Here is a 27,912-nt window from a genome sequence, read left to right as displayed (position 1 = left end):
GAAAAGATGCTAAGAGATTAGCTACTTCACTAGGTACCCTCATTTCACATCTATATTACAAACACCTCAGCGTGTGCCATCACCACCAAATCAACATGCAGCCTTTGGAACATGCTGACTTACAGCAGGTGCACTTGCTCCAAAAAAGCATCTCCTGATACATGCATCGTGATCATTGCAAAGAATGGGAATGACGCTTATCTGCCACTTGAGTAATGTCCAAGGAGGAGCATGGTGCTTCGTCTCAACTTTAGCTTTGTCACTTCCCACATGGGTGACCTTAAATAAACTGTTTAACCCTCTCCACTGAATGGGCTTCCTCATTAAAGAAAAAAAATGGAGCTAATAATAACTGCTTCACTGAGTAGCTATAAGGAGTAAATTGACAACACATGGAAAAGTACATTAAAATGTGGAAAATTCCATTAAACCATTAGTCATGATGATTATTATAAAAATTAAGATGGATCACTTAGCTACTTCCCAGAGAGCCATGAGTCTCTTAATATGACAAACAGGCCATGGAACATGCAGAAGGCCACGGGCATCCCCCGCCCTCCCACGCCTAGAACACAACAGATGCCAAATAAACATCTTTCAATGAAAAAAAAGGGATGCCCCACAAAAATGTCTTCCATTCCTACAAAGGCATAAGGCTATGAATAAATATCATCTGGATACCAAACTTGGGGGGAAACGGGAGCTCTGTGGCACCTGTAACGTCCATTCCTTCTCTCCAGGAAGTGAGAAGACATCCTGCTTCAATGATGTCTCAACAAGACAAAGGGAACAAACTCCAGCTCACCTGCCAAAGGACACGGCACCAGCTCTCCTTCCAGGCGTACTTCGACATCTCCTCCACTGCAAGTGTCCCCCGAAATCTTCCGATAGCTGTCACCCACCCCCCAAGAGCAAGAGGTCAGAGGCATCAGAGAATGGTACAAAGGAACATTTTCCCATCCATGGACAGTAGAGCTTGTCTATTCATTCCCCTGCAGAGCAAGAAGGGTGCTAAATCATTCTGAACCCCTTTTTTTTTCTGGAACTTTATGGCCACACCCCTGGCATATGGAAGTTCCCAGGCTAGGGGTCAAATCAGAGATGCAGGTGCCAGCCTATACCACAGCCATGGTAAGACCAGATCCAAGCCGCATTTGCGACCTACACCACAGCTCATGGCAACACTGAATCCTTAACCCACTGAATGAGGCCAGGAACTGAAATCCTATCCTCATAGACACTATGTCAAGTTCTTAACCTGCCAAGTCACAAACAGGCACTCCCTAAACCCCTTCTGCTGTGAATAAGTTAGGCAGCCCAGATAATGTGGAGTACTAATCCCAGTGAGAGTTTCACATATACCACTGACCCTTAAACTACTCATGGGTTAACCTCCCACCCCCCGAAAACAGCTGAAAATCCGAATACTGCTAACTCTGCTTCAAAAACAAAGGAATTGGGAGTTCCTGCTGTGGTGCAGTGGAAACAAATCTGACTAGGATCCACGAGGATGCAGACTCAATCCCTGGCCTCTCTCAGTGGGTTGGCGATCTGGCGTTGCCATGAGCTGTGGTGTAGGTTGAAGATGTGCCTTGGATCCTGTGTTGCTATGTCTGTGGTGTAGGCTGGTGGCTACAGTTCCAATTCCACCCCTAGCCTGGGAGCTTCCATATGCCGCAAGTGCGGCCCTAAAAAGCAAAAAAAAGAAAAAAAGAAAAAAAAAAAAGGAATTGACAGACAACTCACCCAAGGGCAAGAAACTGAAACAGTCTGAACAGAATAAGGACTAGAACCCAGATTCTCTTGCTTCTACAGATCGTGATCTCTAACCAAACACAAACTCTTCTTCCCCACACTTAAAGATCTGATAAGATGAAAATACAGGTGCTATACGGAGTTTCCTGTGGCCTATCGGTCAAGGATTTGACATTGTCCCTGCTGTGGCTCAGGTTCAATCCCTGGCCCAGGAACTTCCGCGTGCTGCAGGTGCGGCCAAAAAGAGAAAATATAGGTAACTGTACTTGAAAAAAATCTGTGTGTAAGTGAACCGGTGCATTTCAAACTGTACTGTTCAAAGGTCCACAGTGCCTCTTCCACACACTGCTCTGCGGACAGGCACGTGCTGCAGTTTATGACATGAGATACAAACGGAGTTGCAGGGAAGCTAACAGACCTGTATTTTTTTTTTTTCCCCTCAGAGAACAAGAGTCTGCAAGCATCACAGTCTTAAACATGACCCAAGACACCTGAAACCTGATCACTTGGAATTCGGGCACAGAGCATATGAAAGGAAGCCAGGAGGTTCCCGAGGCACTCTGTGCCCAGGGCAGACCCCTCGCATCGCGGACACGGCAGCCTCCGTGAGACGTACCCTCTGGTTCTCCTGTAAGTAGAACCCACAGGACAAGGCACGGGAGGGGAGAATGACTTTCCAGAAAACTCAGGATCCGGAACACAAACCTCTAAGAACAAATCTTCACTCATCTTGAAGCCGAAGTCACTGAAAAAAGCAATGGGGGCTCGTTAAGTCTGTGGGTTCACACACTTGAGGCATTTCCACACCTCCCTCGGAATGACCCCCACACCGCCCGCCACCTGTATCATAAGTGACTTAACATGTCCCTTTAAAGGAGGCTTCTTTACACCAATACATTTTCAAAAGAAACTTTGTATCACAGCCATCATTGGCAAACCACTATTAGATGTCATAGGTAGACACATTACTGTGCCAAAAAACAAAACAAAAAAAAAATACTACATTTTTAGCTGGATCCAATTTCCTGCCCAAAGACTCTGGACCCACCCTCTCTTAGTTAAAAACAATTAGCGAATGTGAAGAGCCACTAGCTACCAGGGAGACGGTCTCCTTGACAGGACCGACCGGAAGAATTAAGAAAGAAGACTTAAATAGTCTTTTCTCAAAACTGAGAATTCTGTGTTATTTAAGATCACATTCACCTCCCACCTAAAATCACCTTGGCTGCCTCTCCTTATACTTCGGGACCTAGTCCTTTAGTCCACAAGACCTTCTGCAACGTGGGGACCACAGCTCTGCCAAACCACCCAGCTCGAGGGGCAGAGCCCTGGGGCAGGAAGCGGGGGCCTCAGGTCTAGTCTTGGTCCTGCCCTTACCTGTGTGAAGCCCAATGACTCTAAAATGAGGTAGGTGTGTGGGCTTCCTAGGGCCCAGCCCAGACCATCAACTCATAATCCAGAGAGAGTTTCCATGTTGATATGTTTTACCCAAAAGGCTTCATGTATGTACTCTGTCAAGTTCGACACCTACCCTGTGAAAAGCATTAACAGGTACAGGGCACAGTGGTTTGTGTGTACATGATGGCACAAATGCAGCACTTGGTAGAGAAGTGCTCAGAAGAGAGCAGTTTTATTACTGTACCAAGAGGGTCCCATTGACTCAACCAGGCAAATTTTCACTGAACGGCTGCTTTAAATCTTTTGCAGGACTAGGTGCAGCCCTAACTACTTCTGTACCTCCAACGGCAAAGTATCCTTCCTAGGCAGTTTCTTCAAACTGTAGGGCAGGACCTGGTGGGCCTAAAAGCACGCTGGAGCGTTTCAACCCCCCCCCAACCCCCGCACAAAAACAAAGATGGCGAAACTCATCACCCTTAAAAGCAAATGTTACAACGAGTGTGTGGGTAGCACAGAACTATACTCAATATTTTATAATAACCTGTAAGGGAAGAGAACATGAAAAATACACACACACACACACATATAACAGAATCAGAATCACTCGGCTATACACCTGAGACTAACACAACACTGTAAATAAACTATACTCCAATAATAATAAAAAAAAAAACCAAGCAGGAGTTCCCTGGTGGCCCAGCAGGTTAAAGATCCTGTGTTGATACTGCTGTGGTACAAGTTCGAACGCTGGCCCAGGAACTTACACATGTAGCCAAAAAAATATATATATATATATATTAACTGCAAAAATTTTTTTAAAAGTAAATGTTATCGCATAAAACTTGTTTAAATTAGAGGTATGTGTCTACATACACACAGGGTCATACTATCAAATACACTGCTTACTAGGGGTTGTAGCCAGAGTCTGAAAACCACTCTGCTTGGCAACCTGGGGGAATAGAAAGATGTAAAGGAAACTGCCCTTGAACTCAGGGAACATCTGGGCCAACACCTGGGCTTCTGGGGGCGGGGGCTGAAAGGACTGTCAGAGGTAAGCTGACTTTCAGGTACAGCTGTCACTCAGCAGCGGGACAAATGGGCAGACCCTCCAAGCTCAGTGGCTCTCACTGCCTTCCCTCACGTCCACCCTCAGACCCTCCCCCTCCTCGCTGCCACAGCCCAGTGCCACCAAACATTTCCAAGAGCCGTGCAGTCAGGCCGGCCCTTTTCTAGCAGCTACCGCAAATGGAGGAACAACAGGATGGCCTGAAACACCCTTCACCGTCTTCACTGGTCATCACCCCACAATTCCATTCAGCCCGAAGTCCAAGACCAAGAGGGGCAAGGATGCAGCCTCTGGTCTTTTATAGAAGACCCAACACGCAGTGGGCTTTAGCTGCGAAGGTAGGCCCCTGGGAGGCAGGTCAGGTTACCAGGAAGCACGGCAGCACCCCCGTTTTTGTTTTGTGTTGTTGGCAGTGTTTAGGGGTGGGGGGTGCAGATTTTAGAGAAAAAGCATAATAAGGGTTATCAAAAAAATAAGCTATTAGATTTTCTTACATATTTTTCACTTTGTTTTGCTTTTAAGGACTTGATGGGGATAAAAGAGGGAGGAGAAAGGACTTGTCATCTCTTCCAGTCTCTATCCAGTGGGGCGGGGGGGACACCTCATACCAGCCAAACCTCTCCAATTATCATTTAGGGTTACCTAAGGGCGAGGAGAAGGCAGCAAAGGGGCAATGAACTGACGTGGCTGGGAACATCCAACAGCTCTGGGCTGGCGCCAAGTACCTGTGTTGCTTTCTTAGGACCCTGCAGCTTTTGGAGGAACGCTTGTCTTGGACTGTCTAAAGCCCTGCTGCTCTGAGGGTGGCTTTGCAGATAAAGCCAGCTTGGGGTCACCAGAGCCAGCTGACTGCAGGGCCCCAGGATGTGCATTTTAACGAGCTCCCTGGTGATTCACCTGGACATTCAAGTTTCAGAAGCACTGGTCTGGGACTGGGTGGCTGCTTTGTAAATAAAGTCTGATGGGATCCCAGCCAAGCCCATTCACCTACAGTGGCTCTGGATACCACAGGCAGAGGTGAGTACCCGCAACAGAGACCACAAGACCCGAAACGCCTGAAACATTTATTTTACAGTCCTATTCCAACCTCAGGACTAGAACACATCCAAGGTTTCCAGCTTTAGTCAAGATAACTGCGGTTTTGCAAAGCAAGCCTTAGTTTCTTTGTGCTTCGGCAACCACTGAAATTGGAGTTGTGTGCTTATGATCAAAGCCTCCTGCTTCCACTGCTAGCCCTGCACAGCCTGGACGACTTTATGCAGGACCACAGACTTGGGGACTGTCTACCAGCTCCGAGACCCTGTGTCTCCACTGCCAGCATCATCTTCCTGACACGAAGCTCTGTTCTAATCATCAACTCTCCTTAAAAGCCTCCAAAGACACCCTCCTGTCAACAGAGCAAGGCCCAAGCCCCTTTGTCTCTGCCCCACTGGGTTCTCTTCTCAGCCTCATCTCCACTCATACACCCAACAAGGCAACCACACTTTTCCTGTCTTCATCCCTTCACACGGACACTACATCCTTAAAATGCTCCTGTCCACAGATCCAGATGCTTCTCCCTGAAAGCCCATCTCAAACATGCTTTCTCCAGAAATTTCCTGATTTCCCAGCAGCAAATCAGTCTCTTCTTTCCCATCAATAATCCCAGTAAGAGCACCTGTTCCTCCTCCAAGGGACCTACATCATTCTATCACCTGTTACAATTATTTGTGTGCTTGTCATTTCTTCTGCTTCTAGTATTCTCCAGCAGTGCCTTGGATATTTTACTCTAGGACTTATGGATATACAAATACATAGACCTACATACATATATACACCCCCCCTTGTTTCAGATAAACAAACAAATTCCCTCCAGAAAAAGGCTCCTATCTACAATGGATCCTTCAGCATGTTACTTTTTTGGACTGCCTTTACAGAAATATATGTCCCAGAGAGATCTATTCCTGCAGAAACTCCTGCAGCTGCCTGGGTGTAAAGACCTGTGCCACACCACACGGCTGTAAGAACTAAATGGAATAACCAACATGGAAAGCATTAGCACAGTTCCTGGCTCAGCTTAATAAATACGTGTTTCCTAAGATTCCCCCCACTTTCTTCAGGGGAAGGGACTACACCCTAGTCTGTTTCCCACACAGCCAAGCGACCAGAACAGAACTCAATCCCTGGCCTCGGTGAAGGACTGACCATTCATAGTCCTCTCGGGTGCAGGAGCAGTTGGACACAACCACTGGCCTGTCGAAATCTTCTCCATTAAAGCACGTGGCGTGGGGGGTCCGCCGTTTGAAAACGGTCTTGTGCCCGAGCAGACACTCATTGCCCCGCTCATCCGATGGGGACCACAGCTTGTAGTCGTTCTCCGTGCAGGGGACCCCTGAGGAAGAGAAAACACAGCCTGGTGCATTAGAGGCGGCCCACGTGGGGTCTCTGACCTGCCCCACCCCACCCCACCCTGCAGCCCTGACACCCACTTCCTATGCCTCCAGATGCTGCCCAGCAGACCTCTGGATTGGCCCCAACCCCCCGATCAGTTTGCTTGAAGGCCAGGTGGCACCCACGCAAATGAAAACGGTGCCCTGGAAACATGGATGTCCCTCTGAGAAAGCTGGGACGAAGCAATTTCAGAGATGCTACACTGTTCTTTAGAAACAGGTACCCAGAGGTGTTTATCTCTGGGGAACAGGTAAAGGCTGAATCCCTTAGAGATGGAAACACGCAGGAGTGGTGTTCCCTGCCCGCTTCCTGAGGCTGTGTGGACGCATCTGATAATACTGCCCACGAGCAAGAGAATTCACAGCCACGGCTGGAAAGGCACAGGCTCTTCATGGAAGGAGGCTGCGAAATAGCAAGACAACCTGGACAATCACTCCATCTCCCCACATTCACTCAAAATTTAAACAAGGTGGTTTCCACCAGAGTTCCAAAGTATATTGAGCTCTATCCCGGAAGTTTAGGTCTTTTTTATGATGTCTCTTTGGTCAGATTAAATGCTGCCTAAAACTGATGGACCACTGTCAACTCAATGCCATTCCAATCAGCAAGCATTTATTAAACCCTTACTGACTGTAAGGCTAGCTGGCTGTTGGCGGGGGCTGTAGAACATAGCTATCTATGCACAGGGCACGTTCTGGTGTCTAATGACCTGGGACCTAGTTGGTGGGAGACGACACACACAGAGTGATGGACACAAACTTGTAAATCAAGGTGTGATGAGCAGTTCCCTGTCGTGGCTTGGCAGAAACAAATCTGACTAGGATCCATGAGAACGTAGGTTCAATCCCCGGCCTTACGCAGTGGGTTAAGGATCTGGCATTGCCGTGGGCTGTGGTATAGGCCAGCAGCTACAGTTCTGATTCAACCCGTAGCCTGAGAACCTCCATACGCTGCAGGTGTGACCCTAAAAAAAAAAAAAAAAGAAGAAAGAAAGAAAGTAAAAAAAAGTATGATGAGTACAAGTAGCTCTGAACAGACAGAAGAGGAGAGAGGGATCTTGCAGGCAAGTGCTTTGGATGCTGAGAGGCACAAAGGATTCCAACTGGTGGAAGTTGAGTGGGTACCCCAGGGTGGGCATGCCAGGCAGCTGGAATCACGGCAGCCAAGGCAGAGAGGAAGCAGAGGGGGGAGCTACCTGGGGACAGGTAGGATGCTGAAGAGGTTCGCTTCCCCTGCTTGCTTACTGACAGGTCCTGCTGGACTAGCAGAGCATGGTGAGACCCTCTAGACAGCTCTGAGAGGACCCTGCACCATTACTAGTCGTTCCTTCCCAAATTTGCCCAACTGCAACTGCTAACATGGAAGAAGGCTTTTCAAGCATTTATTCATTCACGTTCCACACACATATACCCAAACCTACCACGTACCAGTGACCACACAAGAAATGAAGATACAAAAAACAACATTTAAGAACTGCCCGAGTAATTGCCTCTGTATCTCTCATTCATTTGCTGCATGTGTGTCCACATTCAATGGATCATAAACTCTGCCAAGTACACCGTACCTAAACTGATGCTCTGGTCAAGAGGTATTTCCATGCAAAGGGCAGAGGAAGCAGCAGCTTACCCAAGGCATCTGTAGTATTGACCTGGAGGATGAGCCAGCTGTGGATGTTCTCTTTGTTGGAGCCAAAGATGGTGAAGACAGTGCTCTTCTCGCCAGGCTCCGTGAGGAGCCCGTACACAAACATCGGCTTCTCAGAGAAGACAAATGTTTTCCAGGTCTCCCCTTCGTTGGTACTGTACCTGCCCAAATGCAAGTAAGAGGGTCCTTGCAGTTAAAGTCTTCAGGGCAAGGGCTTGGTTTCCAGATAACATTCACCCATAATAGGCACCAGGGCTCCTTGGAGAAATGGCTGATCCTGGGCTAAAGCCCAGAAAGTTTAAGTTTGTGCCAGAAAACAAGGAAGCGCTCAGAGTGTGATGCAATCAATGCGCAAGGACAGAAGTTCCCATCGCATCTCAGTGGATAACGAACCATGAGGATACAGGTTCAATCCCTGGCCTTGCTCAGTGGGTCAAGGATGAGCGTTGCCATGAGCTGTGGTGTAGGTCGCAGACTTGGCTTGGATCCCACATTGCTGTGGCTGTGGCGTAGGCCAGTAGCAGTAGCTCTGATTCGACCCCTAGCCTGGGAACTTTCATATGCCATGGGTACACCCCTAAAAAGACAAAAAAAGACCAAAAAAAAAAAAAAAAAAACGTACAAGGACACAGGAGCCAGCTTGACAGGGCTCCAACAGGGCAACTGGGAAAATCTGCACCTAAAAAAGAAAAACGGGAGTTCCCTGCTGGTCTAGTGGTTAAGGACTCAACATTGTCACTGCTGTGGCTTGGGTTCAATCCCTGGCCTGGGAAATTTTATATGCTGCAGGCACAGCCAAAAAAATAAAAAGTAAAATGATAGTAACAGATAATACAATGACTGAAAATAGGACAGGGGTCTCCAATGAAACAACAAGGGAAGGGAAGCAGGGGGAGGGAAATTTTTTTATTTTACTATAAGCTACGTAATAAATGTTGAAAACAATGACAGAATGAGAAAAGCGACTGTACTGTAACTCCCACTGCTAACGAGTCAGAGTATGTCATCACTGCATGCTAGAACCACTGGGTGGAAAGAGGGGCGGGGACCAGAGTATTCACGTGGTATAAAGACATCAACCAAACTCTGCTACACTGTTGCTGGGAATGTAAACTGATACAACCATATGGAAAACAGTGTGGAGGTAACCCCACAAAACTAAATGTAGAACTACCATACGATCCAACAATCCCACTCCTGGGCATATATCCAGACAAACCCACAATTCAAAATGATATATGTACCCCTACATTCATTACAGCACTCTTCATGAGAGCCAAGACATGGAAACAACCTAAATGTCCATTGACAGAGGAGTGGATTAGGAAGATGTCATATATTTACATAATGGACTACTACTCAGTCATAAAAAAGAATGAAAGAATGTCATTTGCAGCAACATGGGTGCAATGAGAGATTCTCATACTAAGGGAAGTAACTAGAAAGAGAAAGACAAATACTGTTATAACACTTATATGTGGAATCTAAAATTCGACACAAATGTGCCTACCTACAAAAGAGAAACAGAGTTACAGACATAGAGAACAGACTTGTGGTTGCCAAGGGGGGCGGGGGGAAGGGAGTGGGATGGATGGGGAGTTTGGAGTTGGTAAATGCAAACTATTACATTTAGAATGGATAAGCAATGCAGGCCTGCTGTATGGCACAGAGAACTATGTCCAATCTCTTGGGACAGAATATGATGAAAGATAATATGAGAAAAAGAATATATATGACTGGGTCACGATGCTGTACAGCAGAAATTGGCACAATATTGTATATCAACTCTACTTTATATATATAAAAAAAATATCAACCCATACTCACTGCAAAGGGGGAAACATAATTTTACAGTGGACAATCTGAGTTACAACTATCACCAAACTAAACATTACTTATAGTAGTTAACCTGACATTAAGTATCAGGATAAAGCACTGAAGGTAACAGGCACCATTCTATGTAACTGGACAAATTCAGAATGTGGCACATTCTACCTGACAATTGTTCTGGATTCTTCAACATCAAGGCCATGAAAAACCAACCACCCAACCAAAGACGCAGAGGGCTTATTATCGATTAAAAGAGAATACAGAGGTGTAATAACCAAATGCAATGTGTAAACCCTGACTGAATCCTGGATTAAGGGGGGGAAAAGCAGCTATAAATCATATAGGATGACTCAGAAAATATAAATGAGCTCTGCAAGTAATACAGAGTTCATGATTATTTTCTTGGATGTGATCATGGCATTCTGATTGTGTGGGAAAATATCCTTACTTATGGGAGATATATATATATATATATATGTTTAAGTATTTAGCCATGAAGGGGCACAATATCTGCAACTTTCTTCCAAATGATTTAGGAAGAAAAAAAAAAAGAATGGAGAGATGGATGGATAGAAAGATGATGGCCATGATAGACAGATGGCAGAAGGAGAGCACAGTGGCAAAATGTTAACAACTGGGGATTGTTACAGGAGCTGTAGGTCAAGGCTATACGGTTTTTCCAACTTTTCCCTTAGTCTTAAAAATTCAAAAGTTGGAGGAAAGTGTATCCTGAGAAAAGTGGCCAAGGCGAACTACATCAGAATAAGCAGACGAGCTCTTAGGAAAGGGGAAAAAAAAAAAAAAAAAAAAATCAGCAGCACTGAAGTAACGGTATTGAGTTTAAATTACCTTTTGTATTGAAGAGAAGTGGGGGGAATGTGCTTGATATTTGCTTCCTCACCCAGTAAACTGGTGACCTGTTCACCTTGGAAAACCACTCAATTAGAGGGAGGTCGTCAGGGTCACAGAGCTACTGGGTCTCTCTCAAACCCTAATTACAGACAAAATGTCTTTTCTTTCCTTTTCCCACGTTTCTGAGATTTTGGTTTTACTCACTCAGGATCTTAATACTTGATGTGAATCTTTTCACAACATCATTCAATCCGAACACCACTTCTCATACTGGGATTACTAAAACCGAAACTTCTGCAAGAAGGCTGAAGGTTAAACCAAGTCGAGGGGGCGGGGTGGGCTACAAAGCAAATTAAGATATGTCAGTGGGAACCGGATGATCTCCACAGATCTTCCTGAGAAGAGAAACTCTCTTCTGGCTGATACGCTTTTGGTCTAAGCTAACACCGATGCAGTTAAGGGGATGAACTAACTCATTCAATCTCCTTCAGGGTGATGAGCAAAAGACTTGATACCATCTTTTTTTTTTTTTTTTTTTGGTCTTTTTGCCATTTCTCGGGCCATTCCCATGGCATATGGAGGTTCCCAGGCTAGGGATCGAATCAGAGCTGTAGCCACCAGCCTATGCCAGAGTACAGCAATGTGGGATCCAAGTCGCATCTGCGACCTACACCACAGCTCACGGCAAGGTCAGATGCTTAACCTACTGAGCAAGGCCAGGGATCAAACCCACAACATCATGGTTCCTAGTCAGATTTGTTAACCACTGTACCACGACGGGAACTCCTTGGTACCATCTTTAAAGCAAACTGAACCAGCAGAGGTGGCCAATTAACCAGACATGATAAGAGCTATCCGTCTGCTCGGTGATAATCCCCAAAGTCTGTCTATTCGCACATGGCCCAGTTAATTTCATACAAGAGCGCCTTGAACCCAAAATGAGCTCAGGAAATGAATCAGCCCATTTCTCGAGAAGGTCCCAGAAGACTCTGATGGTAACACACTAATGAAACTAAAGAGCAGGTGCATGGCCACGCACATCCTGTATCTGAGAATAAACTCTGCAGTGAGAAAACGGCATGTTTTCCGAAATTTGGAGAAAAGGCAGTCACATTATCAACTGTGACAGTTAAGGGAACATCTGTTCCGGACCAAATTCTGACCAGTAAAGGAGAACCTGTATGGGTGAAGTGGAAGTGACAAGAACCCTACAAGAAAACAAACCAAAAGATCTTTATAGTCCTAACAGACATGAAAAGATGCACTAAGGCCGTAGCCCTTACGAACAGAGAATTCAAAATGTTCAGGTAAAAGTACACTCATAATCCCACGGCCAAAACTCTCAAGATGATGGGAATATTACATAATAGTAAGATAACAATAACACAATATAACCAAATATACATTAAATAAAGGAAACAGTGGTAGATACCCACCTTAAAACACAAATGTGTGACAAATGGGTCCTTGATAAGCTCATACTTTCAGAGAACATATTCAAAGTGAGAAAACAGTCATATAACCAAGAGCAAAAACTTAAGGAGCAGTAGTAATCTGCTAATTAATCCTGTGATTCTCCACAGCTAGTCATCTGTAGGACCAGTGGCCACACAATTCAAGCTCAAAATAAATCAAGGATTATGCTTCAAAGTACCAAAATAATTGGCAGATGAGTGGGCAGTGGGTTGATTACCCAACAAGTTCTATAAAAAATAAGAATGGAATAGGATCATTCTTCTGATGGCTAATGGTATAAATAAACAGAGATAGGAAAAAGGTAGCAACTAGTTAGTCAATTTCTATTTTGGTTTTATCTTGATTAAGGGGAATGATCTTCAACTGGGACCAAGGAGGTGGGGGGGGGAAGACTAGGAAGTTAAAGGAAAAGGAGTACAAAATAAAGCATGTTCTGGGAACTGAAAGATTTCAAGGTATGACTGCAGAGTTCCTTTTAATAACCTCTGAAAGAACCATGATAACAGACAAAGATCTCAAGACTAGACCAGGAACATTAGTTTTATTCCCCTTTAGAAGAAAAAGTGGTGGTTCCAAGAAAGGCTTATAAAACAGCCGTGAGACCTCAGAAAAGAAGGAAGTCAGGGCTGGGAGCTCAAACGGTTTCACACCCAAGTCCCAACCAATGAATCCTGTTTCCTTTTCTCAGAGTAATCTTGCTCTGAGAACAGGGTGCCAATAAGGGGCATTCTCTTCTCCACAAAGATCTCTCTGGACCACACAGTTTGTTAAAACTCATCGCCAGGGAAGCAGCAAATCCCAGGTGTGCTGGGAGAGTTTGATAGCAACTCCAGATGAGACCTCTCGTCCTCACTGAGCTCACGATCTGTGCCCATGAGCTGGATGACCGTATGGAAGGTGAACCCAGCCAATCTGCAGAAGGGTGCCGGCTCATTGGAGAGACAGGTACCACGAACACCAAAACCAGGGCTCAAAACGCTTTCCTAACATCCGAAGGAGAAGCAAAGGTGAGAATAAAAACGAAGGCCCACACACAGTTTCAAAAACCTACCTGCTCACATACAGGATGGAGAACATCTGGCCTTTAATAAAATCCAGAAGAAAAAACAATCTCTGGGGTTTTTAGTTGGACTGAACTTAACCCTAACACAGGGTGCGACACAGATAAATCTCACAAATATGCTGAGTAAAAGAAGCCAAATACAAACACGGAAAATTATGGAATAGGCAGCATTAACCTATGGTGATAAAAACACAATCAGATCATCCGTTGCCTCACTTTGGGGTGGCAGTGGGGCAGGGGGGAATAGGATTAACTGGGAAGGGGCACACAGGTATTTTCTGGGGTGACTGAAATGTTCTACCTCTTGACATGCAACCATCAGAACTGATGAAATGGTGTGTTGGAGATGAGAGCTTCTCATGGTATGTGAATGATACCTCCATTTAGAAAAGTAACTTAGCAGAAGCTACCAGTTCGGGGCAGTTGTCAAAGTGTAAAAACAGTCTTTAATTTTTATAAACAGAAATCAAGGGAGTTCCCATTCTGGTTCAGCAAGTTACAAACCCAACTAGTATCCATGAGGATGTGGGTTTGATCCCTGGCCTCACTCAGTGGGTTAAGGATCCAGCATTGCGTGAGCTGTGGCCTATTTCATAGACTCGGCTCAGATCTGGTGTTGCTATGACTGTGGTCCAGGCCGGCAGCTGCAGCTCCGATTCGACCCCTAGCCTGGGATCTTTCACATGCCACAGGTGTAACCCTAAAAAGCAAAAAAAAAAAAAAAAAAAGAAAGAAAGAAAGAAAGAAAGGAAAAGAAAAGAAATTGAGTGTCTAGGATCATGTAGGGCCTGCACACCACAGGCTGCCGGGGGCAGATCCAGGCCTCACGTCCTAAAGAACTGACATCGTGGGGAGGAAAGGTGAAGCTGGAGGGTGTGGATTCAGAACCCTGCAGCACAGGAGGGAAGGACCTGGGGCTATTTGCCACAGAACATGAGATGCTCAGGAGGACACGGAGGGGTCCTCAGTATGGGAAAAGCTTTCAGGCACAAGAGAAAATTGTCTGCTGGATGTGTTTCCTCGGAGCAGAGCTGAGCCCACTGAACAGAAACCGGGGTAAGGAGAATTTGGGTTCTCTCCGACCTGAGAACTTTCATTCATAAAGGAATGGATGAAGAGTTCCCGCTATGCTACGGTGGGTTAAGAATCCAACTGCAACAGCTTAGGTCACTGGGGAAGCGCAGGCTCCGTCCCTGGCCCAGGTTAAAGAATCTGGTGTCGCTGCAGCTGCAGCCTAAATCACAGCCGTGGCTTGGATTCAATCCCTGGCCCAGGAACTTCCAATGCCGAGGGTGCAGCCATTAAAAAACAGCAGCAGCAACAAAACCCATAAAGGAATGGATGAATAAATAAATGAGTGCATGAAAAAATAAACAAGTTGTCCCAAAATGAAACAGAAGCTGCTTTTGATGTAGCAACTCCCCATCACTAGAACTATTCAGGCAAAGACTACATGGACGGTGGTCATCCAGGTGACACAGAACACTTGCCACAGGTGGTAGAAGGTGGAGCCAGATGATGTAACAGGTCCAGCAGCACCAGATTTCCTGCCGTGTAGCTCCCCGTGGACCCCATGGCCACTTCAGTTCAACATGTCCTCATCTGCACTCATTCTCGGGCCTTTCAGGTTGACTCTTCCACCTGCTTTCCCTCCGCCCCCACATCAGCGTATCAATATCAAAAAGCAAGTCCCGGCGCAGTGGTTAACGAACCCGACTAGGAACCATGAGGTTGTGGGTTCGGTCCCTGGCCTTGTTCAGTGAGTCAAGGATCCGGTGTTGCCGTGAGCTGTGGTGTAGGTTGCAAACGCGGCTCAGATCCCAAGTTGCTGTGGCTCTGGCGTAGGCCGGTGGCTACAGCTCCAATTCGGCCCCTAGCCCAGGAACCTCCATATGCCGCGGGAGCGGCCCAAGGAAATAGCAAAAAGACAAAAAAGAAAAAAAAAAAAAAAAAAAGAAAAGCAAGTCCCGCAGACTTAGGCCTCACAATGCTTAGTCCCCACCTCAGCAGCATCTCTTACCTCCAGTCCTACTCCCTTTAAACTCCTGCTCCTCCACTTGCCAGAGCCATTTTTCTACACTAGCCATGTCGTTCCCCCATTCCAAGCCCTCAAAGGGACCCCATCACTTCAAAAGCAAAGTTCAACCTCTCTAGGGCAGGGTGTGAGGTCCTCGGGGGTCCGGGCTCCTACCCACACACCTACACCAAGCCTCGCAGATCTGCATTCTATCAATACTAAAGAGCGCCCCTTCCACGCTGCTTCATGCCGGTCTCTGTTGAAGCTCTTTCTAAACCCAGGAGGGCATCCAACATTGCTTTTTATCCTTCCAGTCTCGGCTCAAGTGTCCGCTCCTCCCAGCGGCCTTCTCCTGTCTCCCAGACAGCACGGCAGGGCCCTCCACGCACCCTGGGCTCACCTGTCCCTCATACCTGCAACTGAGCAGGACCCTATGGGGCATTCCCGGGACCGAGGCTGCCCCCTTGTCCTCTGCTTTAGCTCCTCTCTGACGTATGTAGAGAAAAGTATCCAATGCTCATTTCCTGAGTTGTTTTACTCATGCTAAACCACCACCGAATGGAAGAAAAAACTACTTGATGACCAGGAGCACACAGCCCCCTGGCTCCTGGCGCCTGAGGATTGCTAAGGTTAACTAACCCCTGGGACACCGCCCTGTTACCACATCAACTAATCAGAAGTGACCACAGGCTGACCACATACCCTGAGACGTCCCTTCCTCATGAGCCCTGAAACTCATTGGGGGGGTGGGATTTTTTGAGCACTAGCAGTCCCAGATTCCTTGTCTGGCAGCTTATACTAAATACCGCCTTTTCCTTTACCACAACCCAGGGTCAGCAGACTGGCTTTACTGTGCCAGGGCAAAGTGACTTAACTTTGGTTCAGTAACTACCATATTTCAAGGACCTGATTTCGCCAGCATCTTCTACTAGACTGTCATTCATCAGGAACAAGATCTCCTCCTCACTTTTCGGCCCCTGGCACACAGAGGGGCATTAATTAACATTTGTTAAAGGAAATCAAAAGAACTGTATTTTTTCTTTTCTTTTTTCTTTCTTTTTCACCTCATCTCTCGGATTCTCAGCAGTTAAAAGTTGACAAGAACACCTGCTTGTGAATAACTCCAGGGGCAGAAGAAACCACCACAAGGGGTTAGGATGCAATTGTTGAGAGGAGTGGGGTGCTCTCTGCAACCATCCAAGTAAATTACCACGAGGGTGGGTTCTGCAATCAAGCAAATAGGTTAACTGCCACATCCCACACTCTGGAACTGGGAAGCTGCTTCCAGAACTCAGATCCAGAAAAGACAGCTGCTCTGCTGGGCGTAGTCTTTGCAGTGGCTTTTTAGGACTCCCAGAGGCAAGCCCTGTGATATCGGGAATCTCCTATGAGGAAAGATGCTTTGGGAAAAGTCCAAGGTATTATTAGTAACTAGCAATACCACCATTATGCGGACAGGCAAACTTCCAGGAAGAGATGGAACTGGATTACACCCCTAACGTGCAAGGATCAAGCCGACAAACTTGGGTTTGGGTCTGTTTTTGGTCAGAGGGCAAAAGCTGCAAGGCTCCTTTTCTGAAGAACATCGACTCCACCCACGACACACCATCAGCCCCCACCCCCCCACCAGGAGGTGCACAGGGACAGCATGCTGAACGGAGGGGTAGGTGACTCCGTGTTTACTCATCTCAGACACGAAGACGTAGGAGCAAAACAAAGCGTTCCACTTCTTACTCTCAATTTCAATTAACAGCAACAAAGAAAACGGCCTCAGCGGAGAATCAAGGCAGAAGCTGAAACAAGCAAGAGTGAACCCGTAGTTCCCTGTGCTCATCAGGAAGAGAAAGACGTGAATAATGTCAAAGAACAACCAAAAAACAAACCCCACAATGTAATCTGACTTGAAGCGATGTTCCAACCTCTGTCCCCACTAAAACGCTTAGTGATGTCACTGCTTCCTCCCTCAGGTTGGGTGCCCTCTGGGTCAGAAAGCCCCTCCCTCCAAAGCTGCCTCAGAAACATCCCGGACCCACAGCCACGGTGGGGCTGGACAGCTCCCAGAGGATGTCGCCCTCACCTCTGTGTCCTCGGTTCCGAGAACAACATCTGGCTCATTGTGGATATTCAACATATGTTTGTGTAATTGACCTGAAATGATGCCTAACAGAAACAAGCTCAAGTTCCATCCAGCCTGGGTCCTAACTCCCAACAGGCACATTCTCCCCAAGCTGCACACCTCTGAGGACTCCCCCCCATCACATTTGAGCTCCAAGGGATGGTCATTTACAATAGAGCACAATGAGTGCGCCCCCCACCCCCAGAGCTGTGCAGCTGCCATACTACCCCACGCCTTCCAGTTTTATAAATCAGGAAAAGAAAAATCTCAGAAGACTAACTGTGCAAGATCTATTTACTAAACAATCCAATGTTTACTAAGTGCCTGCTGGCCCGCATAAAATAGAAATCCCTGTCTATGAAGGCCCTGCTAACGAGTTGAGGAATTCAGGCATACGAAAAGGTAACTAAGAAAGGGAGGCAGTACATGATAAATGCTGTATCAATAAGACAGCCGCTGAAAAATGCTATGCGGCTCAAAGGAGGGAGCCATGGCTAGGACTGGGAGAGACTGGACTTGGGAGGGCCTGCAGCCCTAGACCAGCCACAGAAATCCAGCTGGGTCAGAAGCAGCCTCCTCTTGTGTGGCTGGAAGGATCTGAACTAATTACAGTATTATTTCCTGCTTCTCTTCTGATGAAGCTGACAGCCCACAGGTCAAAAGCAAAGCAGCAGGAAAAGCAAAAAAAAAAAAGTGTTCTTCAAAAAAGGGGCCTCTGAGCAACATACTGAGTAAACGGCAGGTGGCTTTGCTACCTAGATTTCAACCAAGCTCAGACTGACCTATGGGACATATGCACCTGTTAACATAAGGCCTGAACAGAGTCTCATGTGTGCAAGCGCTTTATCTGAACCATACACCTCTTAACGACCTACGCAGAGGAATGCTGGTGTGTCCACAGCCCTCAGGTCTACAATCCCAAAGGCATTGTCCAATGTCTGGGGAGGGTGCTGTAATTTTTCTGGCAGCAGGTGTATTTTCATGTTTTGCTTCAGCTAGCGAGCAATGACGCTGTGTTCCCTGAGCACATATGCACCGACAGATGGTGTAAGAGGACCAGGCTCACGCTGCCTACTTCAGAGAAGCCAGCTTGGAATGCAAATGCAAACTGGAGAAGCATTAGAACAGGGAAAACCGTCTCTGCAGGCTGACTGCTGAACACAGGATGAAATGTCTCCCCAGGAAGCCAAACTATGTCCCCCACCGGAATTCTCATGCAGTGTCCTAAACATCACCTGTTTACTTGTGGATCTAACCCCGAGAGGATGGATTCCATGAGGGTGGAGGAAAACATCAGATTTCTCTTTAGATACACCTCACTGGGCACCATCAGTGCTTTCGAAATGTGTGAGCTGGGAATTAATAAGTTACTGGATAAGTAAATGCTGACGTGCATGTGGGAAGCACTGAGCTCTGGGACTCTCCTCATCTGGCCAAACACCAATCCGAACATGGGTGCAGAGTGCTCTGAACGCACAGGGCTTCTTCTGACTCCTGGCTCGAAAGCAGCCGCTGACCAGAGCCACACAGACCCGAGAGCAGCCAGCTGGACCGCAGAACACCGGGACTCTGCTTCCTAGAGGCCAGGCCACTGAGCGCATGTCCAATTAACCACGGAGGAAGCCAGCTGCTAAGATCCCCTTTTTCAAACCACCCGCCTCTTTTTGCTGCTGGCCCTGTTTCTAAAAGGAGCAAAGGAAAAGCAAGCTTTCTTCCTTGCATTCAACAAGATGATTACAAAAGCCCTCTCAAAAGCAAGAAGTGAGAGCTGGTCAGTCCTGACCCAATGCTAAATGATTTACCTTTTGTTCTAATTTGGACAGAGTAATGAAAGAACTGGTTCTGATGAAATCAGACTTAAAGTCTTGACATTTTTGCTTTTCAGAGGAATACACTGAAAAGAGTATAGGACGTAATTTAAAGACCTGTGTGCTGATTACTGACAAATGTGGGTATCTTGGGCAAGTTTTACCTTGCCGAGCCTCAGTATTCTCATCTGTAAAATGAGACCATTAACCCCAAATGTCCTTTCCAGGTCTGTCTGTAGCAATCCCAAAACCAAATGTATCACAGTAAAAGTCACTTGGCCATCAAGTAACATGCATTCTGAAATTATCATTCATGTGTCATTTATTATTATTCTATGAGTAACTGTCACATACAAAGCAAAAAAAGACAACAAAGAGTCTAGTCAATTTTTAGTCATTCTTAATTTATATTTATACTTATACAGAGCTATGCTTTTTCAAATCAATAAAATAACATGATTTGTTCCCCTCTGAGATAGGAAGGGCAGATTGCTATTTTCATTTTTTTTTCTTTTTCAGCTATACCTGTGGCATATGGAAGCCCCAGGCCAGGGATCAAATCTGAGCCCCAACTGTGACCTATACCACAGCTGCAGCAACACAGGATCCTTAACCCACTGAGCCAGGCCAGGAATCAAAACCAAACCTCCTTAAGCACCCAAGTCGCTGCAGAGATAATGCCAAATCCTTAACCTGCTGTGCCACTGCAGGAATTCCTATTATTCCCATTTTATAAACAAAGAACGTTAAAGCGATTTCCCGAGTCACAAACTGTGCTGTCAATATTATCTAGTGCTACATCGAAGTGGTCCACTTAAAGTTACAGAGTTGAACTTCTGGGAGAACAGTGAGACATTAACAAGCTTCATCAGACACTTACTTTAGCTCGTTGGTTTCCATGCCTTGGGCGATCGCCACGATGATGCCGCCATGGTCTCCCCACGTGTAGTAGTGCGGTCCAGGAAGAGCCTGAAGAGAGAGAGCCCGTGCTCGCGCCACTGTCCTGAGGTGGCCCAGCAGACACGGTACACACCACACGTGCATGCACTCTCTCACACACACACACACATACACACACACACACACACACACACACACACACACACACACACAGCAGGAATGCTCCCATCCGAATACGATTTTCCCATTTCTGGAGCACCTGACATCTATTAGTTCATCTGGTCCACACAACCCTGTGGATGGATAGACCAAGTTCTCACATTTCATTTTTTTTCCCAAATGAAGAAACTACAGTTCCTATCAAGTGGCAGAGGCAGGTGTCAAACTCAAATCTCTGACCCTCACCAAGCAGTGATTAAAAATTAACCAACTGCCCTACTGTACAGCACGGGGAACTATATCCAGTCTCTTGGGATAGACCATGATGGAAGATGATATAAGAAAGAGAATGTGTGTGTGTGACAGAGAGAGAGAGACTAGGTCACTTTGTGGTACAGCAGAAACTGGCACATTTTAAATCAGCTATACTTTAATTTAAAAAAACAAAACAGAAAAAAATTAACCAATTGGAGTTCGTTGTGATGGTCTAAGCCCACTACAGCCCATCCTTCTTGCTGATTACAACGGAAAATGCTGGACAAAATACAAAAGGACAGCTACCTGGGATGCTGGAAAATAAACAAAGTCAGGCAGCTGGTAAAGGCGATTTAAAATCTGAAGAATGTGCTCAAACAATTGGGGCTTCCTGGTACGCCTTTGCCCCAAGACAAGACCTCAGTCTAGAATACCCCAGAGTCCCAGCCAAAAAGCTAAGCCTTCAGTGGAAACCTCCTGCCTGAGAAGTCAGGAAAAGAAGCCCCTGCATCACAGAGAGACTGTGGGTGGAATCCCAGAGAGGAGAGTGTGAGGAGGTGGATCCTCTAACTGTGTGTATGGACTCATGTAAGTTTCAGCCTAACCCCTCAACTGGGTGGAACAGACCCAAACCAGCACAGAAAAGGCTTCATAACCTGAACTAAGATTTCCAACAGAACGTTAAGGCAGAACTTAGGGTCCGAATCTAAACAGGTTCATTATAGGTTAAAACAGAAAGACCAACGTCCTCCAGAAGACCTCATTTCATGTCCAGGATGAAATCCAAAATTACTCAACATACGAACCTATCAGTGAAAGGTCTCCAGTTCTCCGGGGAAAAGACAACCAATCGGTGCCAATCCCAGGATGGTCCAAATGCTGAAATTATCAAAGACTTTAAAATAGCTATTATAACTGTGTTTCCATGAGATGCAGGAAAACACACCCGAAATGAGCAAAAGACAGGAACTCTTCCCAGAGCAGTAAAAACTACTTTTAAAAAAATAAAAAGAATTTTAGAACCAGAAAATGAAGTATCCGAAATAAGGAATTCACTAATGAATGAACAGAAATGACAGCAGACAACAGAACAGAAATGACAAAGGCATTAGTGAATTTAAAGATAAATAGGGAACAGGAGAAATTATCTATTCTAAGGAACATATAGAAAAAGACTTTAAAAAGCCCCCAAAACCTGTGGGATAATAACAAAAGGTGTATCATGTGTAACTGGAGGCCAAGATGAACAGGACTTGGGACTGAAACAGAGAAAATATCTGAAAAATTAATGGGTGAAAATTTCCCAATTTTGGTGAAAAAAATTAATTTACAGATTTAAAATCAGTGCCCCCAAAACAATACATATCAAGAAAACTACACCTAGCAACCTCATAACAAAGCTGCTAAAAACTAAAGGAAAAAATATTGAGGGAGTTCCCGTCGTGGTGCAGTGGTTTATGAATCTGACTAGGAACCATGAGGTTGTGGTTCAATCCCTGCCCTTGCTCAGTGGGTTAACGATCCAGCGTTGCCGTGAGCTGTGGTGTAGGTCACAGACACGGTTCGGATCCCAAGTTGCTGTGGCTCTGGCGTAGGCCAGTGGCTACAGCTCCGATTAGACTCCTAGCCTGGGAACCTCCATATGCCGCGGGAGCGGCCCAAGAAATGGCAAAAAGACAAAAAAAATAAATAAATAGAAAAAATAAAAACTAAAGAAAAAAATATTGAAACTTAAGAAAAATGACACCATTTTTCACAGGAAAATGGTACCTGAGATGATTACAGAGTTCTTATCTGAAGATAGTAGCACATCTTTAAAGTACAGGCCCACCTTGGAGATATTGTGGGTTCAGTTCCAGACCCCACCATAATAAAGCAAATACCGCAATGAAGGGAATCACATGAACGTCTTGGTTTCTCAGTGCTTACAAAAATTGTTTGCACTATAATGTAGTCCATGAAGTGTGCAAAAGAATTATATCTAAATAAACGAATGCATATACCTTAATTTAGAAATGCTTTATTGCTAAAAAAAAATAAAAATGCTAACCAGCCTACCATCATCTGAGTCTCTGGTGAGTCACAGTAGTGACATCAAAGATCACTGAACATACATGACCAAAACAAATATAATGGCAGTAAGGAATAGTTTCAAATAGTGTGAGCATCACCAAATCTGACCAAGACATCTGGGGGCAAATGCTGATGAAAAAAATGGTGCAGATGGACTTGCTCAATGCAGAGTGGCCACAAATCTTCAATACATTAAAAAAAGAAAGAAAGAAAGAAAGAAAAAAAAGCAGCACTATCTACCAAAGCACAATAAAACGAGGTCTGCCTGTACAGAAAGACAATCACTATCCACCCAGCAAACCCCATCCAAGAAACATAACCTCCAGGTATGAAGGTGAAATAATGAGATTCTCAAATGAAGGAAAACCTAGCGAATGTGGAGCTAGTAGACTAGTACTCTAACTAGTAAACTTTCTCTACACAACTACCCAAGGCATGTCGCCAGGCTGTACGGACATTTACCAGCGGAAACAGGAATCTTTAGGAAAGAAGGAAGAGCCAGCAAAATAGTAAATATCTGAGTGAATAGAAAGGACTGCTTTCCCCCTTAATTTCTTTAAAATCTCTATGATTTAAAACAAAAACAAAAACAGTGTCTGGTGGGTTTTCAATGTATGCTGATGTGACAAAAATGAGAACAAAAAAGTTGGAAAGAGAGAAAAAGGACTTAGGTGGTTGCAAGGTTTCTAAATTTTATGTCAAGTGCAACATTATGTTCAATGTAAGAGTAATTCAAAAAGAATTATGGAAGATTAAAAATATATGCTGTAATCCTTACAGCAACCACTAAGAAAGTATTAATACTATAAAGATGTGTAATAAAAAGATAATAAAAAACAGAATGTTAAAAATACCTAAATAACACAAAAGGAGGAATACTGGAAGAGGAACAAAAGGAAGGACATATAAACAAACAAATAAATATTAGACCTAAATCCAACCATATCAATAATGATATTAAATGCCAATGGGCAAGCATGGGGTGGGAGGAGTAGGGTAGAAAAAAATAAATACATGTCAATGGCCTAAGCATTTAGCTTAAAATAAAAGAGGGAGTTCCCTGGTGGCCTAGTGGTTAAAGATTCAACATTGTCACTGTTGTGGCTCATGTTTGATATCTGGCCTAGGAATTTCTACATGCTGCAGGCACAGCCAAAAAAAAACAAAACAGTTTATCAAAATAAATTAAAAAGACCTCACTAGAAGCTGCCTATAAGAAACATTTCAATGTACAGTCTCACATGGAGAAAGGGATGGTAAAAATACACTATCCAAACAGTAAACATAACACGGCTAAAGTGACTTTCAGTATTGGATAAGAGAGATAGAAGGTGTGGCCAAAAAAAAGGAAAATCCTCATAAAATAGGTATAAGAGGAGTTCCCATTGTGGCTCAACAGTAACGAACCCAACTAGTATCCATGAGGATGTGGGTTCAATCCCTGGCCAATCAGTGGGTTAAGGATCCAGTGTTGCCATGAGCTGTGGTGTAGATCACAGACGCAGCTCGGATCCTGTGTTGCTGTGGCTGTGGTGTAGGATGGCGGCTGCAGCTTCGATACATCCCCTAGCCTGGGAACTTCCACATACCACAGATTCAACCCTAAAGAGCAAAAAAAAAAAAAAAAAAAAGTAAAAGATCTGAATAGACATTTCACAAAATATTTTTAAATGACCAATGAGCACACGAAAAGAAGCTCAACATCACTGTCATTGAAGAAATGCCAATTAAAACCACAAATCACATGCACTTATTAAAGCGCCTAAAATTTAAAAGCCTGGCCATAGTCAAGTGTTGGAATGCACCCAAAGCAATCAGAACTCTCACAACATGCTGGTGGAAATGTCAAGCAATACATCCACTTTGGAAAACAATTTGCTATTTTATTTTATTTGCTTTTAATGTTCACACCTGCAGCACATGGAAGTTCCCAGGCTAGGGGTCGAATCAGAGCTACAGCTGCTGGGCTACACCACAGCCACAGCGACTCGGGATCCGAGCCATGTCTTCAACTTACACCACAGCTCATGGCAACGCCGGATCCCCGATCCACCGAGCAAGTCCAGGAATCGAATCCATGTCCTCATGGACATTAGTTGGGTTTGTTTCTGCTACGCCATGATGGGAACTCCAACAGTTTGCTATTTAAAACAATCCAGTAATTCTTTTAAAAGCTGGACACATACCCACCAAGAGGCCCTGCCATTCCTTTCTGCAGTATCTACCCCAGAGAAATAAAAATGTCCACCTAAAATCTATGTCATTAAATGCTTGTAACAACTGTATCTGTAATCAGCAAAAACCCGAATGTCCATCAACAGATGAATGGATAAAGAAATCGTGGACTATCCCCACCATGGGATGCTAATCAACCATGAAAAAGGAAAGAGGTGCTGATAAATGAAACATAAATGAATCTCAAAATCATCACAAGGAGTGCCAGAGGTCAGGCTGAAAGCCTGCAGACTCTGAGTCTGTTCGCACAGCATTCTAGAAAATGCTAACAAATAATTTGGAGGGATGAAGGTAGAGAGAGGGATGCATTGCAAAGGGGCGCAGGGATATCTTCGTGGGCAATGGCACTGTTTGCTGTCTTAATTGTGGTGTGAGTGAAGCTGTAGTGACAGTGATCAACTCTGATCAAATTACATATGTGAAGTATGTGCAGTTCACTATACTTCCATATGCCTCAATAAAGTTGTTTTTTATAAAAAAAAATAGAATGTGAAGGATTGGAGAATTTGCACAGCTAAACAGTAGTAGAAGAGGAACAAGAACTACAGTCATCAGGTGTCAAGGCAGCATCTGTCAACAGCGCCCCACTTCCTCTTCCCCGGCCTCCATCTGCCCCCTCGCACGCCCTCTCTCAGATACGACTGTCCCTCTAAAGAGAAGGCTGCCCCTGGGGAGTCAGAGGCCTGCTCACACAGACCATCTCCAGCTTTTCATCCCCTCATTAGTTCCCTGCTAGTTCCAAAAATAAGGTCCCTTGTGCAACGGCTGCTTGTTGGCAGGCGTGTGGCATGCCTGGCGGGAGGCACTGACAGCTGCCCCGGCACCAGCCAGACACCACTTCACTGGGGCAGGAACAAGACCCTGCTTTCTCCCCAGAAGGAAATCACTTGCAGATGTTCGAATCCCAGATTACACCAACATCAGAAGGTACAAACAAACCACAAGCCTATCCGCAGAGAACACACAATTTCCAAAGGAATGTCCGGCTTCAGGGCAGAGGAAAGCCACCGCTTCATCCTTCCTCTGGGACCAGGACAAGGATGTCCCAAAAATTCCAAACTCCTCTCGCTTTTTGACTACTCGGGCTTTAACGATCTCCTTCATCTGAATAGATGAATGTGTTCTCTGTAGTCCTTAACTTACACACACACACACACACACACACACACACACATATCTGGGTCCTAGATCTCTCAGCAGCAGAATGATGAGGCCCACCTCCAGTGAGAAAGGGTATGGGACAGGTCTCTGTAAACTGCAGAGACCCAAACGAATTATTACTATTATTGGTATTAATATTGTTTCACGTCTTATGTATTTCACTCTGAAAGTGCACGCATTGCATTGCCAGGAAGAGACCCCTGAGGATGGGAGCTCTCCGAGGGCTTTTCTGAGAACCCGCCCCACCCCACCCCACCCCCCAGGACTCCTGACATCACACTTGGCCTGCAAAAGATCTGACATGCAGCCTGGTGGGTCCCTGCACACACATCAGTGGGTCACCGAGAGCAGAGACCCCCTACAGACTGACACCAGATGCCTGTAAGTCACGGGAGGCTGGAGAAAAACTTTTTTATTTTTTTTAAGTTTGGGAATTCTCTCATGTCCAAGGTTGAGTTAGCATTTTGGGACTAGAGAACTGGCCCTCCCTTCAGAATTGGTGTCACCAGTTCCTAAGGATCCAAATGAGTTCCACAACCTTAAGGCAAAACAGCCTTCTTCCATAGCACAGAATCTTCCGCAGCACAGACTGAGAAGACAACCCTGGCAGAGATGAGTATGGCCCTGTGAGGAGGTGCTCAACGTCGACTTCACTGATACGCAAAATTCAGTAGCCAGGTTCAGACCTGACATCGCTCCAGCTGCATCCCAATTTGCTGATGGGTTCAGCAAACACTTCCTGAGCACTGTGCCAGATGCTGCTAGGTCTCAGGAGTAAAGAAGTGACAAAACAGATATTGCCCTATCCTCACGGAACTTACAATCTTGGAATATTTACACAAATTCATAGTTGTTTAAAAAAAGTGTGGTTTTGATTCAAAGTAACATTTTTGGCCAAATCATGAGCCCCCATGATAGGGCGTGAATAGACAGGTCCGTGAAGCTGACCATTGCGGGTGGCCCTGGAGACCTCTCTACTTTCCAATCATATTTGGTGTCTTGATCTCCACCACTGACCATGTGTGACCCTGTGATGTCAAAGCACAGACCATGTTCTCAGGAACAGGGGTGGGCAGGGGACTGACCTCTCGCCACCGGGCTCCGGCACTGCTGGAGACGTACACATTCGTCTTGCTCGCCAAGTTCTTTCCCACCGACCCTACAATGCAAGGAGCGTCATTACTTTTAATTTCAAGACTCTGTCAGATAACTGCAGTAAAGATACAGAATGGAATACTACTCAGCCATAAAAAAGAAAGCAAGCCATTTGCAGCAACATGGACAGAACTAGAGGTTCTCATACTAAATAAAGCAAGTCAGAAAGAAAAAGACAAAGACCATATGATGTCACTCACATGTGGAATCTAAAATATGGCACAAATGAATATATCTTTAAAACAGAAACAGGCTCACAGACATGGAGAATAGGCTTGTGGTTGTCAAAGGGGAGGTGGAGAGAGTGGGGTGGACAGGAAGTTTGGGCTTGGTAGATGCAAGCTATTACATTTAGAATGGATAATCAATGAGGTCCTGCTGTACAGCACAGGGAACTATATCCAATCACTTGGGATAGAACATGATGGAAGATAATATGAGAAAAACGAACGTGTGTGTGTGTGTGCATGTGTACATGACTGGGTCACTTTGCTATATATGCAGCAGAAATTGACAGAA

At 45.3% G+C, this 27,912-nt stretch overlaps 1 protein-coding gene across 8 annotated transcripts in view; it reads right to left on the bottom strand.

The window, feature by feature from the left end:
* SORL1 (sortilin related receptor 1) overlaps positions 1-27,912 on the bottom strand; it is a 218,321-nt gene that overhangs the window by 79,957 nt on the left and 110,452 nt on the right. For all 8 annotated transcript variants that reach the window (XR_002335694.1, XM_021063014.1, XM_021063011.1 and 5 more), the window contains 6 exons: positions 27,324-27,397; positions 20,336-20,424; positions 8,276-8,454; positions 6,404-6,590; positions 2,372-2,500; positions 806-891 (listed from right to left, as the gene is read on the bottom strand). Coding sequence is in view for 7 of the 8 variants with exons in the window: in XM_021063014.1 (XP_020918673.1) it covers positions 806-891; positions 2,372-2,500; positions 6,404-6,590; positions 8,276-8,454; positions 20,336-20,424; positions 27,324-27,397 (744 nt within the window). In the remaining variant the exon portion in view is untranslated. The remainder of the gene's footprint in view (positions 1-805; positions 892-2,371; positions 2,501-6,403; positions 6,591-8,275; positions 8,455-20,335; positions 20,425-27,323; positions 27,398-27,912) is intronic.

Source organism: Sus scrofa, chromosome 9 (assembly GCF_000003025.6).
Source record: "Sus scrofa isolate TJ Tabasco breed Duroc chromosome 9, Sscrofa11.1, whole genome shotgun sequence".
Lineage (NCBI taxonomy): Eukaryota > Metazoa > Chordata > Mammalia > Artiodactyla > Suidae > Sus > Sus scrofa.
This window is presented reverse-complemented; position numbering and strand designations above follow the sequence as displayed.